The 18,608-nt window shown below is 31.0% G+C and overlaps 2 protein-coding genes across 2 annotated transcripts in view; one reads left to right on the top strand and one right to left on the bottom strand.

Moving 5' to 3' along the window:
- Positions 1-15,810, bottom strand: part of LOC129233219 (phosphatidylinositol 4-kinase alpha-like) — a gene marked incomplete at its 3' end in the record, with an annotated part of 78,194 nt that extends 62,384 nt beyond the window's left edge. Inside the window, 3 exon segments of the mRNA XM_054867276.1 lie at positions 7,349-7,442; positions 9,681-9,800; positions 15,570-15,810. Coding sequence (XP_054723251.1) covers positions 7,349-7,442; positions 9,681-9,800; positions 15,570-15,677 — 322 coding nt within the window.
- A 345-nt stretch (positions 15,811-16,155) lies between these two features.
- Positions 16,156-18,608, top strand: part of LOC129233218 (CCAAT/enhancer-binding protein zeta-like) — a 93,317-nt gene continuing 90,864 nt past the window's right edge. The window contains exon 1 of the mRNA XM_054867275.1: positions 16,156-16,224. Coding sequence (XP_054723250.1) covers positions 16,156-16,224 — 69 coding nt within the window. The remainder of the gene's footprint in view (positions 16,225-18,608) is intronic.

Raw genomic sequence — 18,608 nt, 5'->3', positions numbered from 1 at the left:
TCTCTATAATTATTTTTAATCACTGGTTCATAATTTTCTGGATCTGAATCAATTGATGATTCAACATCTGAATAGTCAACGCTTTCAGCGTCAATAATTCCATCCATTTATTAAAAATACAAGTTTATAAAGATAAAAAATTTGGCATTCTTGGGGGGGGGAGAGAATTATCACCCCCCAAAAAAGAATAAAATAAGGAAGATTTTAAAGTTTTTTAAGATTTAAAGTTTCAATATCTTTAATTAAATCTTCTAATTTGTAATCACTATTCAAACTAAGATGATTAAATTTAGTATTGATGTTAGTAATTGTTTCGTTCATTCTATTGAATAAATTAATAGAATTTGGATTGTACCTAATTTCTTTTATTATTTCTAAGTTAGGATATCTAGCTTTTAAATCATTAATAGTTCTTTTGTACGATTCTTTTTGGCATCGAACTATATAGAATGGATAATCAGAGTTCTTTTTATTTTTCTGAATTAATGCAAACCTATGTAATTTTTTAGGGTTTATAGTTTTAGGTACTATATCTTCTTCCACTTCTTTATATTTTTCATTTTCATTTTGTAATTCAATATTTTTGTTTTTAATTTGTTCTAATTTAGTTTTGATCTTAAATAGTTTATTTTTATATTTTTTCATATATTCATTTTCATAATAACTTGCTACGATTTCATTAACTTTAATTGAAAATTCAGGTGATATCCAACATGCTATATTAGTAATAAAATGCCGACAAACATAAGTACCACGAATTATATTGCCTATTTCACCCTTTCCTCCCTCTTTTTTTACAATATTTCCATCAACCGTATTCGGTTGCTGGAAATTTTTATTTACATAATCAATTAATTGCTTTGATTGTTTGTTTTCTAACCACTTATGAAATCTTTTACCACCATCTTTACATAATTTAGTAGCGTTAAAATATCCAGTATTAACATCTATGACCAATTTAAAATCACCAAACAGTCCATACCAATAATTATCTTTGATTTGCTCAAAACAAATATCCTTTAAGGAAGACATTTATTAGAAAACGTTTTTATAAATACTTTTCAAAATATATATATATGTGTATATATATATATATATATATATATATATATATATATATATATATATATATATATATATATATAGAGAGAGAGAGAGAGAGAGAGAGAGAGAGAGAGATATTACAATATTTCCATCAACCATGTTCAGTTGCTGGAAATTTTTATTTACATGATTATTTCCACTGCCAGAATACTGGTAGTGGAGGACCGATCACCAGATCTGGTGAGTGGTGACACCACATCTGGATGGGTTGAATCACCTACCCCAGATCTGGTGGGGGTCAACTCCCCTGAATTCGGGGGGGTTGAGAAGATTTAAATCAAAAGGAAAATTTAAAATAAAAATACACGCAATTCCTTATCAACTCTTTTTATATGCTTCATTTTTAAAGCCTCTCTGAGTCTATAATACCATACATCTAAAGCGTCTTCATTACCCCATTCATCACCTTCAGGATAAATATCTACAAATATAATCTTTTTAAAGTAATGTAATTTAATTACTTTTCTTAGTTGATTTTCAATAATTCTCATATTATCAAATGTATCCAATTTAAAATCATCTCTAGCACTAAATACTATATTGTGATGATTCTTTTTTCTCAAATGGTCATATTCTAATTCAATTCTATAATTAAATAAATTTATATTTGAATTTAAAACCTTACTTATATTTTTCTCAAACATTTATTTACACACAAATTCTAAGAACAGGTCCATCTACCCAAGAATTGAACCAAGCCATTTCACGAAATATCGATTTCCTTTCTTTTTAATAATCTTTTCAATTGTATATACATCATCTTGTTTATCATAAAGAACCAATTCTTTTTCATATAGTGTTCCTTTTATAGGTTCATTATTCAAATCTTTAATTTCATAAGTAATTGGATCAGTCTTTAAAACTTTTGAAATAATAAAAGTTTCTTCAGTAAAAGTAGGTAAATATCCTTTTCTAAATGGTTTTTTATATATTGAAATTCTAACTCTATCATTTATATTAAATTTAGGTTTTGGTATATGTTTTGGCTTATAAAGATTTTTGAATACTATGGATTCATTGTCTTCATCACTTGCTTCAACAGGTGTCATTTTAATAGATCTGTGAAAAGAATTGTTATAATTTTTTACAAGTTTTGTTAGTACTTCAATCCATCTTCTTGTGTTATTTGCTGTAAAATACTTCCACATTTTTGTTTTCAAAGTTCGATTCCATCTTTCAATTATAGAACACTTTATTTCTATGTTTTCCGTTGCAAACCAATTTATATTATTGTCTTCAAATAACTTTTGAGTTTTAGAAGATAAAAATTCTGTACCTAAATCACTTTGAATCTTTTCTGGAATTCTTTCTTTAAATATAGTTGTGAATGCTTCCGTTATTAAATCACCAGTTTTTCTTTTGATTGGTACAGCCCAAGCATATCTACTAAATATATCAATAACTGAAAGAATATAATTTGTATTATCATTATATTTTTTAAATTTTTGCAAATCAATTAAATCTACTTGCCATTGGTCGTCAATATGAGATACAAATATTCTTCTTCTTTTAAATTTTCTAACAATTGGTTTATGTTTGGTATATTCATCTTGTTTGTGTAAAAATTCTCTAATTTCATCTTTTGGAATTTTAGTTTTACGATGTAATTCATTTATACCACAGTAACCAGTCTCTGGATCATAATACACTTTTGTTAGGGTGAGTGGCTTACTCACCCTGTCTTCTTTAAAAAACGATTCTTTTTAGAACCACAAACTGTACATGTTCCTTTCATAATGGGTTTATTATTCTTTGTAACTGATTCTTCTGCATTATCTGTTTCTGTTTCTTTTTTACATTTTAAACAATAAATCATAAATTTAGTTCCTAAACCAAAAGTTTTCTTTGCTTTGATTATTGGTTTTATTAAAGCTCTTGCTTGTTTTTCACCTAAAGGATAAATACCATTAGTTGGATTTTCAATGCTATCTATATCATTTAAAAGTTTTTGATCTGCTACATGTCTTTGTTTCGTATCTTTTGTTTCACTATATGCAATATCATGTTTTTTACACGCTTTATCTACTCTATTTATTCCAGGATCACCTCTTTTTAATATCTTTTCTAATTTTGTAAATGGACCACAGTATTGATATCCAGGTACATGCATTTCAGGTGGATTTAATTTATCTTGTACCCATCCTACCAAATCACCTCCCTTTGTTTTCTTACCCATTTATTTACATGAAATTCCAGCCAGGGAGAATTCCCGTAGCTGGTTTTTAAGGGGGGGACGTTTTATAACCCCCTTACGGGGGGGGCGTTTCACCCCCCCCCCCCCCCATCAACGTAAGTGAAATAACTTGATTCAAAGTTAAATCTATGGTTTAAGGGTGAATATAAACATCTAATATGTGTTCACATATCTGATGAAATTTTGAAAGAATCAGTTCAACGTTTCTAAATAACCTAAATTATAAGGGGGGTGATTCTCTCCTCTCAGAATGGTCCAAAATATTGATGTAAAAATAGCATTAATTATGAATGTATAGAATTAATTAGGAAGATTTTATGGGGTAGCTGGTAGCGATCCCCTTGAAAATTATATTTAATAATGATTTTAAAGGGCTCTTCAATGTTGAAGGATGGACGCCGTGAAACACAGCTACTGATTTTAAGGGGTATCTGGTAGAGACCCCCTGAAACGGGGGGTCTTATTTATATCCATTCAGACACATTTTTTTCATATGTTTTTCTAATGGAAAATACTTTAAATCTTTTATAAATTCTTGTTCTCTTATAAGTATATCTGATTCAGATATTACACCAGCTTTTGATGAATTTAACATACTTATATAAAATTTGTAAGCTTGTTTATATTCTTCTTTTCGTTCTGAAATCTTTAAAGATTTATCAATAATTTCAATAACACCAGCGCCAATACTTAATGCAGCAAGAGGCATAAATGCGAAGGCTGATAGGCCCGATGCACTAAATAAAAACTTGCTCACTGATAAGGATAAGCTGATATCATTATAAAATTTGTAACTCTTTCTATATACATATAACCACTTTTCTAATTTTTCTTCCATTTATATAGGGTTAAAATTCCTTCTATATCTCTGATCGCTTTTCAAGTCTAATACTAGAAAATCATACTTCTTTTGAACAGCTTTGTGATAAATTTTCTTAAATTCATTTGCATCAATTGAGCCATCTATATCCCTAATTATACTCATTATATCTCTATTTTGAAGCTTGAAAAATATAAAGTATTCACAGTTTTTTCTTATATCAATTGGTGTACTATAATAGGATTGGGATATGTAAATTATTGAAGCATTTTTCTTTCTTGCTCTAAAAAAGAATTCTAGTATTTTAGTTTGATCTTTATCAGTTATACAGTCATCAAATACTACTAAATTTCTCATATTTTTATCTAAAGAATCAACATCAATCATATCGTCTTGATTTGAAACAAATAACGTTTCTTTTTTAAATTTATTGTACATCTGTTTAATTTTCTCCCTTTCTTTCTTTTTACATATTTCCAATAAATCCTCTAGTTCAACATCATCGAATTGTGTATAGTCTCTTTGTAGCTTTTCATATTTTGGTTCAAAAATATCTTTAGCACATATATACAACGCATCAAAGTTTAATAAATCATATATCAAATTTAGTAATAAATTTGTCTTTCCACTACCTGACCCCGCAGCTATTAACATTCGAAATGGATGTATGGGTAGCAGCGGATTTTGGTCTGGATCTATAGCCTCTTCTGGCTGTGTATAGTCTTTTATTTTAATCATTTATTTACTTCAAATATTTTATTTTACTTAGTAAAAATTTTATTTTACTTAGTAAAAATTTTATTTTACTTAGTAAAAATTTTATTTTACTTAGTAAAACTTTTATTTTACTTAGTAAAAATTTTATTTTACTTAGTAAAACTTTTATTTTACTTAGTAAAAAAAAATGCGATTTCAAAGTTATAATTACTATGAAAATGAATAAAAAGTCCTTAAAATAATCGAACCAAAAACAACTTTGCAAAGTACATTTAAAGTATCGGAAGAGTTTTCAAAAATCAATAGTAATTGTAGTAAATATGAGCTTTATTTTAATAAAACACCTTGTTTTTAGCATGTTTAAAAAATGCGATTTCAAAGTTATAATCACTATAAAAATGAACAACTCTTCTTAAAAAACCATCGATCTTATCACACGCATGATAAAACCAACTCACATTGAAGAGGCGAAAATATTTTCTTCAACCGTTTCTTCCCGTTTCATGGTCGAAAGTTCCACGCAGTGGGAATTTTAACATAAAATGGGAAGCTTCCCACTTCGCGGGGCGTTATCACAAAACGAGATGGATCCATTGCCCAGGAAACAGTCTGTTGACGTCAATCGAAAGCACTGAAACTCTAACAGCGTTATCAATTTTATCAAAGCGTGACCTAGTTTTCAGAAATTTGTCCCGTTCCAGCGTTCTAACTTTTTTCGGAACGCCCAAAGTCCAATAGTGATAATAAGTGCTTCTCAATTGAGATGGAATAGTCTATAGCACAGCAGTCTTACAGCGTAGCTGCTGATAATGATAATTACAAGGGAACAATGAAGTGTAAAGAAACAAATGATGCCTATATACTTGAATTTACCATTTAAATCTTTAATTTTCTTTATTTTTTAAAAGCCTCGTTTTTCAGCATTAAAGTGTTGAAAAACGAGGCTTTTTTCACGCATTTCCCTCGTTTTTGGACAAAAAAAAATGTTGATTTTCAAGGGTTTTATGCTGTTTTTGCATGTTTTTTTGCATTTTTGGTTCATAAATCAATGAATTTGTGTGAAAATTGATGATTTGGTCATTTCCCTAAAAGCACGCTAGAACCCTTCTTTCTCTACTACTTTCATGACTCAAAAGTAAATATTTTCTTCATTTTTATTTCATTTTCTGTCTTTGTATTTGTAAATTTAATCTACTAAATATTATTTTGTTATAAAAGAGAAGTACTTTAAATAATTTGCTTATGAGAAAATAATGATATTGCATCTAGATTGACCATCATTTTGGTTCTTCTCAAACAACGTGGTGATTGTACTTTGGGACAGCCAAACATTTTGTACCTTAGGAAACGTTCCAAGGTACAACATATGCATGGATATTAATAATTAAGGTATGTTTAGGAACATGGAACAATGTTCTAATCTTATGTAGTCTTTTAAACACATTTAATTTTAGATAATAATTCATAATCCATTATTCATAATTCATTATTAAATATTGATGATTAATTCACTACCATGATTTTTTTTTCTGGTGCAAAATTGGTTCAAGTATATGGCTGTTTCCTGAATCACAAAGACTTTCCCATAGTACAACAGGATGTGTCACAAGATACAATAGGATGTTGTACCTTGGGACAGCTTGGAACTTTTACTTTAAATGGCTGGCAGCATTTTATTTTCAAACTGTCTGAATTAAAAAATATATATATTTCATTGAAGTATGTTGGGGTATTTTAATGTGACTTTCAGATTTTAAATTTGATTGAAATAATTGATGTTAAAAATTAAAATATGAGAAGTGTCCCAAGGTACAACACTCTCCTGACAAACATTTTACTGACAAAAAATATGTTCAATGTTTGAAAAATAATCTTTTAAAATTGCTTCGTATAGATCCCATTTTAAAGCAATTCATTCATTTTTCATTGAAATGCTACAAAATATTCTCAGAAAATTTAAACATTAAAAAAAAATTAACAATTTATAGGTCACATAACAAACATACACCTATTTAGATTACATATTGGAGCATAATTAGAATTAGACTGGCATTACAAAAGCAACAATTTTTATAAAGGCTGTTGGCATAAAGATTAGCATAGATGTAAAATATGACAAAAGGTTGTAGTTACAAGCTGTATAAACTTAATTTTCAACTTACTCAGGAGCTAAGAAAAGTTTATCACTTTAGTAGATTTATAAATGTTTAAAACAGATTTCTAGAGTAAGTTTCAAAAAAGATCAGGTTTTTTTTTCTAATAAAAAAGTACAGATAATCCAAGTAAAGATTTTGTCTTATTAATAATGATTTTGATGAATTTGTACTGTATAACAAAATTAATCACAATTTATTACAAATTAAATGCATCTATAATAATGTTTAATTTTTTACTTAAAACTTAAATAATATATGATTTTGAATTTAACGTTTTTTGTAGGATCCTAGTCAAAACATAAAAGAATAGAATTATTATTTTTTCTTTTCCATTGAGCAAAATGAATTAAAACTTACGATCAGTGTCATGTATCCTGGCTTCTTCAATCCATATTGCTTTTGCAAGGCCTCTCAGCAATTTCATAAAATAGGGAAAAATTATATCCTGATACTGAAAACATTAAATACATTAGTTTTAATTTCTGTCACAATATTATATCATGAAAAAAAATATTTTTACTGAGACATATTTTTAAATATTAAGAATACAAAACTTTCATATAATTAGATAATGCAATAAATTAGCAAAAAAAAAGTTACTCATACGCATGTTCCATAGGGATCTGGAGAGGGCATTTGCACCTTGCTCTTTGTTCTAAAGTCGAAAATTATACAGGAGAGAGCATGTACAGGTCCATGTTCATCCTATAAGTTTAGTGTATGACTTTTACTCCCCCTCCCCTTGCAAAAAGGTAAAATGATGCATCTGGCTATTCCTAACTCAATATTTTAATTGGAAGTTATGCTAAACGCACATTTATTTGAATTGTGAGTTATTGATTATTTAAAAATGTATTTATACAGTTATTAGGAAATTAAGTATATTAGGTACTTTTTAACTTTAGGAACCATTTAGCAGTTTGAATGAAAGAAAAAAAATCATCACATGTTTAAAAAAAATAAAAAAAAGAGAAAGAAGAAAAAAATGCTTAAAACATCTCTTCATCAATTTTTACAGTTCTAATTTAATTCTCTGTAAGATAATACAACACAACTAGCTGAACCTGTTCGAACTTCTGCTATTTAGTATCTACTTCTCAAAATGTAAGGGGGCATTTTGAGAAGTAGATACTAAATTGATTTTGTAATATGCAGTGTTCAAATAGTGTGAAAAGTTTTTGGGAGAATCGGGCGATGAGCTTCCCTGTCAGAACGCCATTTTATACATTTTCTTATGCTTCAGTTCATGCTATTTTTCCAACATAATGCACAGCAAAATTCAAGCTTCAGATGGAGTCATAACGATTACAAAGTGAACTAAATGTAAATCACTCAGGACGGCCCAGTTGAAGACTCTTGGGAGCCTATTTCTTTGTTGGGAAATAAAATTACTTAAAGTTTTAAAGAAAAAAAATCTTCAATTTGAGTTAATTAAGATTTGAATCATATTTTCTGGAATATAATCCACAAGTAGCATGTATTTGTAATAGGATCTTTGGTGCCAATTTATTAATCAAATGAAAGATTACCTTGTGGACTGCTTTTTTTTTTTTTTTTTCAAATCTGCATCACAGATTGCTGAAAAAGATTCTGCTACTGGGGAGGAAAGTAGGGAGCAAAGGCAGTAAGGAGCTCAATCTCATAGTTTATAAAATAATTACTACTAACAGTTAAGATAGAAATTTCAAAGAAAAAAAAAACAATTTGTTTCCTAAAACTAGACTTATTCTTACCCATCCAATAAACATATCAGTATAAAAAATAATACCAAAGGATTCACATGAAGTAGAACAAACAATCAAACCAAAACTTGAATCCCAGAAAGGGCATGGGGGTAACTTATCAGAGTAAAATCTATACAATTTAGGGTAACAGCACCAGTAACAGACATGCTTAAGACATCGCTCTCAGGTTAACTTTATTTTCTGAGCCTTTTAATGTATTTAAACTTTAAAAACTATTTTCACCTCATACAGCTACATCTCATCTAAGGTTTGGTTGCTTCTGGATCCTTTGAAGTTAGTTACTTCTATTTTAATTGGCTCAATTTCTAAAATAGGTCCGACCCCCAGTAACAGACACCGAAAATTCTGATGATGCCCAGCAACAGATAGGATGGATAATGAACAGAATTCCCCTTTCTCATCAAAATGTGTAAAAGTTATTTATTTTTAGATCTAAAACCTTATTAAATTCAAATGAACATGAAACACCGGCAGACCTCGTGGTGGTTGTTCATAACCTTCCACCACTGCCCTGTAAATACCAAAAGGATTATAAAATTTACTCTGATAATACTAGATGGTTGCGATGTATTCATAAGTCACAGCCAACATCAGTTTTACCCGCCTAAAATTATTATTATTTAAATCCAAACTTATGACTGTCTGTTACTGGACTCTTGTTTGTTACTAGTTACCCTAGCGATTTCCTCAATTTAGACTCATTTCACTGGTCCGGATTTGACTCAATGAATGTCTGTGCTCCTCGATTTGACAATATCTTTGATTTAACAACAACTTTTTCAAGTCCCTTGACAATTGTTAAATCGAGGTCATAATGTTTGAATTCTTATAATTTAAATCCAAACTTACGACTGTCTGTTACTGGACCTTTGTCTGTTACTGGCGACATTACCCTATAACTAATCACATATTAACTAAAAGACAAAGTTATATAAAATGTATACTTGGTACTCCGACTGTAAAAAAAATACTCCTAAAGCAAAAACTGCTTCTTGTCCACGTTGATCAAATTTGAAGATCCCCTGTGCTGTTTCTTGAGGACACATACTGACCAAATGATTGACCTTGAAAATATTTAAAAAAAATATTTGAATTAAAATCGGTCAGGATGAAAAATATATAGGTTTTGGATTACACATATAAAAAAGAGTTGAGATAATTAACACATAAAAAAATCAAACTGTTAAGAATTTGACACTTTAAGAACAAAAATAATGTACTTCATATAAAATCACTCATGATTTAAAATTTTCATTCAAATGAATAACAGTTGATGGTTTGCAGAGCACTCAAAGGTCTAATTTGAATTCTAGAAAGCAAAATATTTTTATGCTCCTTTTTAAAGCTGCAAAATTCCCAGCTGCCTCTCTGTGCCTAGGAATAATAGCCGCCCTAGGTCTTGCGGGGTCCTGGGTGAAAAATTTTTGTGGGGCCCTCAATTAAAAATTATTAATGATTATATTAATTACAGGGATGTTCATCACAAGAGCATGGACCCCCAAAAGTGCAACAAGGCCTTCCACTCCCAGCCCCCAAACTTTTCTTCTCATCACCCCACCTCTTATCAAACGAGATCCCCAAAAAGGGGGGGAAAGACCCCGTACAAATAGTTTCAATCATGCCCCCTGCCAAATGGGCTTTTTTTTTTCTCCCTGTTAAATAGGTAACCCTCCTTTTTTGACCAGTGGTTTAAATTATGGAAGAAATTTAGCAGATCATTAATAGTCTTCTCCCCTTATCCCTTAGGGAAAAAACCAAGTATTAAAGAACTGTTATATATTTGTTCTAAATTTTATAATATTTTACTGACGATAATATGGTAATGTACAGAGAAGTGGGAAAAGGGGTCAGGAGAAATGGGACTTATAAATTTAAAAACCTAAATTCAATATGAAAAATAAATTTCTAGCTTGTCTGGTAGTTGTAACATCTTTTGATTCTCGCTCTTCCACATCTACGAGACAAGATAGAAATAATTCTTCAAGCTTTATTTTAGCTTATAGAGGCAGCTGTCCCACAGTCCTATTCTCCTGGACTCTCCCCAAATTAATGTAATTATTAGGGGAAGATGGGGTACGTTAGACCGCGGGACACGTTGGAGTGGTCTCGATTATTTTAATACTGTTGATATTTTTTACTTTAATTTATGACTAACAAATAGCTCCTATGGTTCTACAAATCCTATAATGAAATCACCTAGTACAGTTATATTGAACAAATTTTATTCCAGAAAGTGCTATTTTAGTAGTGCTGAGTAATTTTCAGAAAACTGCACCTTTATTTTTTTTAATGGGTTTCATCAGATTGCAGAAAAAAAATGAACTCCTTTCTCAAAATAATTTTGTTTAGTTCACAATTATGTGCAGGTTTTTTTTTTTTTTTCTCATAAAGAAAAAAATATGAAATCATTTTTTCAGTTCAAGAACGTGTGGTACGTTGATCCACCTCATTGTGGACCTACCACAAGTTATTATTTAAAAAAAATTTCTCTTAAATCTCAATAATTATAAAGCAATATTCTAAGTGATTGTATATTATACATTCATGTCATGTTACTCATATTTGAAGATAATGATGATAAAAACTTGGGGGTGGGGGGAGGGGAGAGATGTATATTTCATAATTGTTCAACAAAAAATATACCAAATAAATTTTACCAAAAGATTTACTTCATATCTGAACTTTTTAACTATTTACATTTTTAAATACTCTTCTAAATTTTTGCAGACAATTGTTTTCAAAGAATAAGATGTGTAATACAATACTAAAGTTCCTGTATTAAACTTTTTTTCTACCAAACAAGCATTCTACATAGATAGAAAATAAAACAAATTGATTGAAAGAAGAAAAAGGCAAGCTTTTACTTAAGATGATTTAATTTCATTTTCAATATTAAATTTTAGAACACAAAGATATAACTAATTTAAAGATGCCAATTTTATTGTACTTTTTCTTTGAAATATAGATATTTGTTTAACAGGATCTTTTTTTTTTTCGAATTGTTTCATGCAAGGCAATGAAGAAAAAAATAGCTTTTTTTCCCCCCTAGAAAATATTGATATAACTGCATGTAAAGGTGATGACTTATTCTTTCAGAATTTGATGTCTGCTCAGGAAGTCTCACTTTTATATTTCCAGATATCATTTAAAACATCTTTCGTCAACTTTAATTTGCATTAATTTTCTCATGAATATTCATTATTCAATAATAAATTTTTCTTTTAATCTTTAAAAAATAATTGCTTACAAATTATGATTGCTTTTTACAGTTTTTAATTAAAGAAGGTTTATCAATTAAAATCAATTTAATATGCTATATTGATCTTTAAACTTTATGTTTTTCACTCTACACCCAAAAGAAAACAAGTTAGTTACAATATTGAATAATATTTATCATTTAAACTGTAATAGAAGTAGTTTTCGTAAAGCAGTCCAACATGCCACACAAGCATGGTTGTCTTTCTGCCGGCAGAAACTAGTTTTTGCCGTGCCAGTGGCAGAAACTGGTTATAACCGGTAAAAACCGGCAGAAACTGGCAAAAACTTAAAAATGTCTTTAATAACTTAAGTATTTTAATAACTTAAGTATTAATTAAGTAAATGATATTTGTTTAAGTAAACTAAAAAATTAAACATCATTTCATCATTTAAAAAAATAAAATCCTATGCTAGTGTCCTTGATTTAGTTCAGAAAGGGAACTTTCGAATTGCAGAGGCTAGTAGTATTTGGATTAATTTAACAAAGGATAAAAAATGATACAGGGGTGCTAAGGAAATAGGAGTGACATACAGAATTAAACAGGGATTACTGATTGTTATTTGCTCCCTCATATGCTTCCTCTAAATTGTTCGTGATTAAAATTATCATGTCATGTGCTTCAAGAAGAAAGTGCCAGAATTTTACTTGCCTAAATTTTATACCTAATATCACAGCTTTGCAAAACAAATTGGCCCCATTTCTCAAAACTTATTTTTCCAGTCAAATTTTTACCACAACCCCAGTTACTACATGGTGGACCAGTTATACAATAGATGAAAGTTTCAGGAACATTGCTTGCTCCTTGATGCATTGTCTGCTAGCTCTTCTGTTTTAAGAATATTCTAAAATTTCTCATTTGTGCGTAGTAAATTGAAAACCTGTTTAGAATTTTGAAACCACTTTTTCTAAGAGGCAATTGCAGGGTCCAAACAATGTAACAATTGATTTTGAATTGTGATAATTTTGTAATAAAATTACAGTTTTTGGTTAACAATTAATTATTTTTTCCATGTATTTTCAGTTGTATATCAAGAGTTAATTGATCATTTTGTGAGTTTTTGCCAGTTTCTGCCGCAAAGTGGCAGAAAGTGGTTTTTGCCATGCCGGTTTTAACCGGTTTCTACCAGTGGTTTTTACCGCCTCGGCAGAAACTTGCCAACCCTGCACACAAGGCGAACCAACGTACCCCGCGCATGGGGCACATTGGTTCACTTTACAAGGTTCCATTAAAAAAATTAAATAAAAAAAGTCAGTCAATTCAACATTTTCAAAAAAATCTGAGATGATGAGAAATGTTTAGTGAAATAGATTGTACATAATCCAACCGCTCACTAATTTTTTTAAAAAATAAAAAAAGATAAAAAATATTAAAAGATAAAAAATAAAAAGTAAAAAAGGGTACCAACGTGCTCCATCTCCCCCTATACATAAGTAAATACACCTTGAGAAAAAATAGAACATTATAAAAAGCAATCAAAAAATTAACGTAAAACATCATATAAAATTTTATTATTTATAATAAAATTTTATTATTTATAATATGTTTATAAACATAACAGCAACCTTAACAACTAGGTAAACATTTCCCAGGACCGGTCACATTTTTTGCAGACCAATGCCGGTCTACTGGACCAGCAGTTGAGAGTCAATGTTTCAGAAGACATTCAACTGTTACTATTTAAAACAAAAACCAAAGTACTTACTTATTAAAAAAAATAGTCTATTATGACACATTAAATTAAGAGCCTGCTGAAACCTAATTCTACAACATTTTTTTTCCCTACCCAAACTGTTCCATAACGTCGCTGTAATATAAAATTGAAACAAATTCATTTTTGATTGCAATAATAGTCAATGATGAGAATTGAACTTGCATCATAAAGTTTCTTCAATAAGTCTTAATGAGCTTAATTTTGAGATACTCCTTTCTTTTGATGCTACACTCATAGGAATTGTGCCTATCACCCAGTGGCGCACCCACAGGGGAAGCTAAGTGGCTTAAGCCCCTCCCAGAAGCATGAAGACAAACCCCTTTGACCAGAGAGAGCCCAAAATTGCATTTTTTAGCCTTGAGTTTTAGAAATTTTCCAGGAAAGAGCACTCATTCTCCAATTCCCATCATAATTTTAAAAAAAAAGATAATTTTAATTTTTTTAAAGACCTTAAATTTGAAAAATTTCCAAGGGAGAGCTACTTTCCCTCTCCTTCTCCTCCCACTATTACAAATATAGCCTAAAGTGAGTTTTGGGAACTTCATTTTCAAAGTATTTCCAGTATGGAACTTCCGCATTTCCCTCCTTTGTGTATCATCTCCAAAAGATAGTTGCAAAATCTGCTTTAATTCAGAGAACTCCCGTATATTCCATGCTATATCCCTTGGTACACTAAAGATAGTTAAAAATTGTGTTTCGAGACCCTCTTTGTCGAAAATGTTTCTAGGAGAACCCTTGAAATCACCAAACATGGCATGAAAATATATCTTTTGGGCGTCAATTTCGAAGCATTACCGACAGTACGCCTCCCCCCCCCCATCAATCTTTTAATATCTCAGCAAATAGTCTACATTTGCGTTTCTATAACTTCAATTTGAAAACATTTCTGGGCGGAGCCCCTGAACTCTGACTTTCTTCTCCCAACACCATCAAAGGTAGAAAAAATGCATTTTTAAGACATAAATTTCAAAAAAATTCCAGTTGAGAGCCCCCTAACCTCATTTTCTCGTCACCACAATTGCATAAATCTTCAATTTTTAAATAAATTTCGGAATTTAGAAATTTTAATTTAGCAATGTTTTTGAGGGGGAAAGCCTTCTCATCTTCCCTTAATGTCCCTAAAATTTCATTCTTAAGGCTTCACTTCAGAAAATTTTCGCGGCAGTTCTCACGAAACGCAAACCTCCGTCTATTCTCTGAAGTCACTAAGAACTCCCTGAAATTAGGTTTTTTCGGGACTTTTAGTGTTTTGTAGACTTGTAACTTTCATTACGGAGGAGGGCCTTTTGAAGTTTCATTGATTTTGCCTTTGACTTCCCTTATCGGAGCTCCTTGCGAAACTTCTAGCCCCTCCCAGGAAATAATCCTGGGTGCGCCCCTGCTATCACCCTTAATGTAACATGAATGTTGGAGTAGGTGTCTGTTGAGCTTATTTTTTATAATATACTTGAGCCTATGTCAGCCTAGCCAAAAACTAAGGGGAGTGGTGAACAAAGTGTTGGCTCTCGGCGGGACTCATTAGTACTTGCTTTGCATTTATAATGGGGCCCAGCATAGAATATAGTCTTGAGTTATGTCAAGCTTGTTCTATAAAAACGTTTTTTTTTTTTAAGTAATACAAGTCGGCACGCCCCCCCCCCCCCCCTCCTCCAGCAGCGTTGCCCTGGGAAGCTGCAAGGCCCTGCTGGAGTAGCTCCTGATTGTAGCCTAAATAAATACTTTCTCACATAAGCATTTTTTGCACAATTGGTAATTTTACAATTCTTTTTTACGAGAATTTTAATAACGAAACAAAACGGAAAGACCGATTTTTCGAAGATATATTCCGAAACACACTATAAAAATTCAGTTATAAAAAATACCTTTTCCCTCGGTGCTGGTTTCAAATTTGCCAGAGATCGGGCTAAAAGTTGAACAGCATTGAAATAAAACTCTTTACTGCTAACACCCGCCATAGCTGATAAATTCATGAAATAAATTAGTGCTTTGAGACAAGAAGGAGGAAGGAGGAAACCCAAAGCATTGACAGCAGGATTCTATGAGTTCAAGTCAAGGATATTTCGCAAGAATCATTATTGTTCTTAAAAGATTTTACAATTTTCCTTTTTTGTTTACATCAGTGGTCAGTTTCCATATCTTCCGACCTTCTGCTCTTCCTCTCGTTTAAATTTTTCGTCTGCTTTCCCTCTACAGACAAATAATCATTAATTTCAAACTCTTTAGCTTTGATTGAAAGAAAAAAATCAATAAAGCAATAACCAATAAAAAAATACTCTTATTTTGATTTAGAAAAATGGTTTTAGAAGGCATTTTACGTTTTTATTACCCGCTTCTTTTTCTTTTTTTTACTTCAGCGCGCTCGTAACTGCAATTGTAACATTGATTTGTTGATATTTTGAAGAATGTTGCACGTTGTGTGTGTGAAACATAATAGTTTTTGTCTTTGAAATGTCTCAAAAGTCCCAAAAATTGGTTTCAAAACTAAGCATTAAGTCGAATACAAAGTGGTTCAATCAAGTAATTTTGTCTCTTATTCTATGTTCTTGAAAACTCTTTCAACTTTTATCTATGTTCTCTCTTAGAAATCCTCCATTTTCATATCCCAAAGTTATAGGGCTGAATATGAACTGCCGCTGTTGTTATTATCCCTGTTTATATATATATGGGACAAAGTATGCTGAGAAAGGAAATTCAAGCGTATGTCTGTTGTCTCATCAACTGTGTCACGTATTTTAGATCAATGTGGTCCAACTTTTAGCTACTGTAGAGCCAATCGAACTTCAGTATAGGAATGCGAGGGCCTTAAACATTTCAGTTTTTAATCCAAAACTTTTACTGAAATTTATATTTCAAGGATTTTAATCTGCTAGTTTAGTAGTAGTCAAGAGATCAAAATGCAGTCAAGGAATCGGAGGCATACACAGGGAGGGGGAGAAGGGACACCTGTCGGTCCAAACGTTTTTAAACTCGACGACGTGAAATATAGGGATGAACAAAATGCCCCAAAGCCCCCAAATTTCTGTGCGCGCCCCTGCAAGGAATCTATGCAACGACTGGCTACTCACCGGACACCAATTTATCAGTGTCCTTATGAAAGTCAATGAATGACCACTGAAGGGTAAATGAAGAGTTTTTAAGTAACACGGCATGGGACCCCAATTTCGTAGTCCGTAAAACCAGAATGACCTTAAACCTGGGAACTTTTTTTTTAACCTTTGAGTTTTCTTATTATTATTATTTTTTTTTTTAATGTTTAAAATTGCTAACAATTTGTCATTATTTGTTAAAAACAGTATACAGCCAAACCTTGTTATGGCAACACTCGGATTTCACGTCACGTCACTTTTTCAAAGTCCCAAATTTATTTGGTTTAGTCTCAATCTACTTAGCATCCAGATTTTACGATAGCGCTCAGTAGTGAAACTCCTGTAATAACACTTTGAATTGCTCAAATAGGATCCAAATTTTCTTTCCCCTTGAATTGTAAAGGAACACATAAGGGATCCTTCGTTCATTACTGAAGGATAATTTTGGCAATTTTTAACCTTTATCCTCATGTAAAGGTATGTAACATTTTTCAAACCCCTTCCCCCAATTCTAACTGAATACTCCCCCACCCCCAAAGTAAGGAAAGGATTTAGATATCCCCCCCCCCTTTCGCCTTGGAACCATTGCGTAATTAATGAATGGCTTCCAATTGTAAGCCAAGAAAGGAATTAGAAAACGTTTTTCCACCTTCTCAAAGCTTTTTTCATGGCTTAGCCAGAGCTGCCCACCAAGGGGGGGTCCATGGCACAGTCTGAACCATTGAAATTTTTAGAGGTTGATCTTATTTTTGGGGGGAATGGTTCTCTGTAGAATTTTGTCACAATTTAATTAGATTTGGACACCCTAGCCAGGGGTGAATTGCACCCCTGGCTAGGGTGTCCAAATCTAATCAAATTGTGGCAAAAAGTGAAGAATTCTAAATTGGTTTCTTTCTTGCTGATAATTTCTGAAAACCATTTTTTATTCCAAAAAAGAAAGATTTTTTTTTTCTTTTAATTTTAGCTCTACCCGGGAATAATTCAAAACTTCATTAGTTAACTCAAACTAAAAACACCAAAACTATTAATTTCTAAGCAGAACTTTGTTGTAAGCAATAATACATTAGAGGCAAGAGTTTTGAGGTAAAATGTAAAAGAAAGTTTCTTGATGACTATAACATTAGGGTGGTCACAAAAAATCGATTTTCGAATTTCTTCCGCGGCACCCCCCTAAAATGTGCCAATGGACTAGAAAACATGATTTGCAAAGTTTCAGCTTAATCCGATAATATTAACACGTGCCGCAAAGAGGCTAAAGTTATGAAAAACAGTGATTTTTAGCAAACAATCGTAGTTTTTTTTCTTTAAGACCAAAACTTTTTATCCTTAAAACTTCGTTCTGGTCTCATTTTATAGGAAATTTTATTCTTGTGATGATTTATCTTATCCATTTTTTAAATAAAATTTATAGAATGGTACTGGGCATTTTTCAGGTCAGGTCATGGAAGATACGTACCATCAATACGGAATTTTCATGCAAAGATCTAAAAGCATTACAATATTCAATTACATTTATTTGTTCTTTGTTGATTTTAATTTATCCATTAAAAAGAATTCGGAGATACTTTAAAAATTAAATACAACAAATTGTTGATTTAAAATAAAAGAACTAAGCAGTTCAGAAGAGAAAGCAGAGTTAAAAAATTACAAAAATGAAAAGTAAAAAATCTAATGCATTTTATTGCTTACACTGTTAAATTATACATCATTATGTTATTACTTTTCATTGAGAAGTTAAAGTGGTAATGGCTTCGATATGACAGATTTTGATGAATGTGGAAAAAGGTGCCTGCATTCAGACATAACTTGTAATAG

The sequence above is a fragment of the Uloborus diversus genome, unplaced genomic scaffold (assembly GCF_026930045.1).
Source record: "Uloborus diversus isolate 005 unplaced genomic scaffold, Udiv.v.3.1 scaffold_257, whole genome shotgun sequence".
NCBI classification, from domain to species: domain Eukaryota; kingdom Metazoa; phylum Arthropoda; class Arachnida; order Araneae; family Uloboridae; genus Uloborus; species Uloborus diversus.
This window is presented reverse-complemented; position numbering and strand designations above follow the sequence as displayed.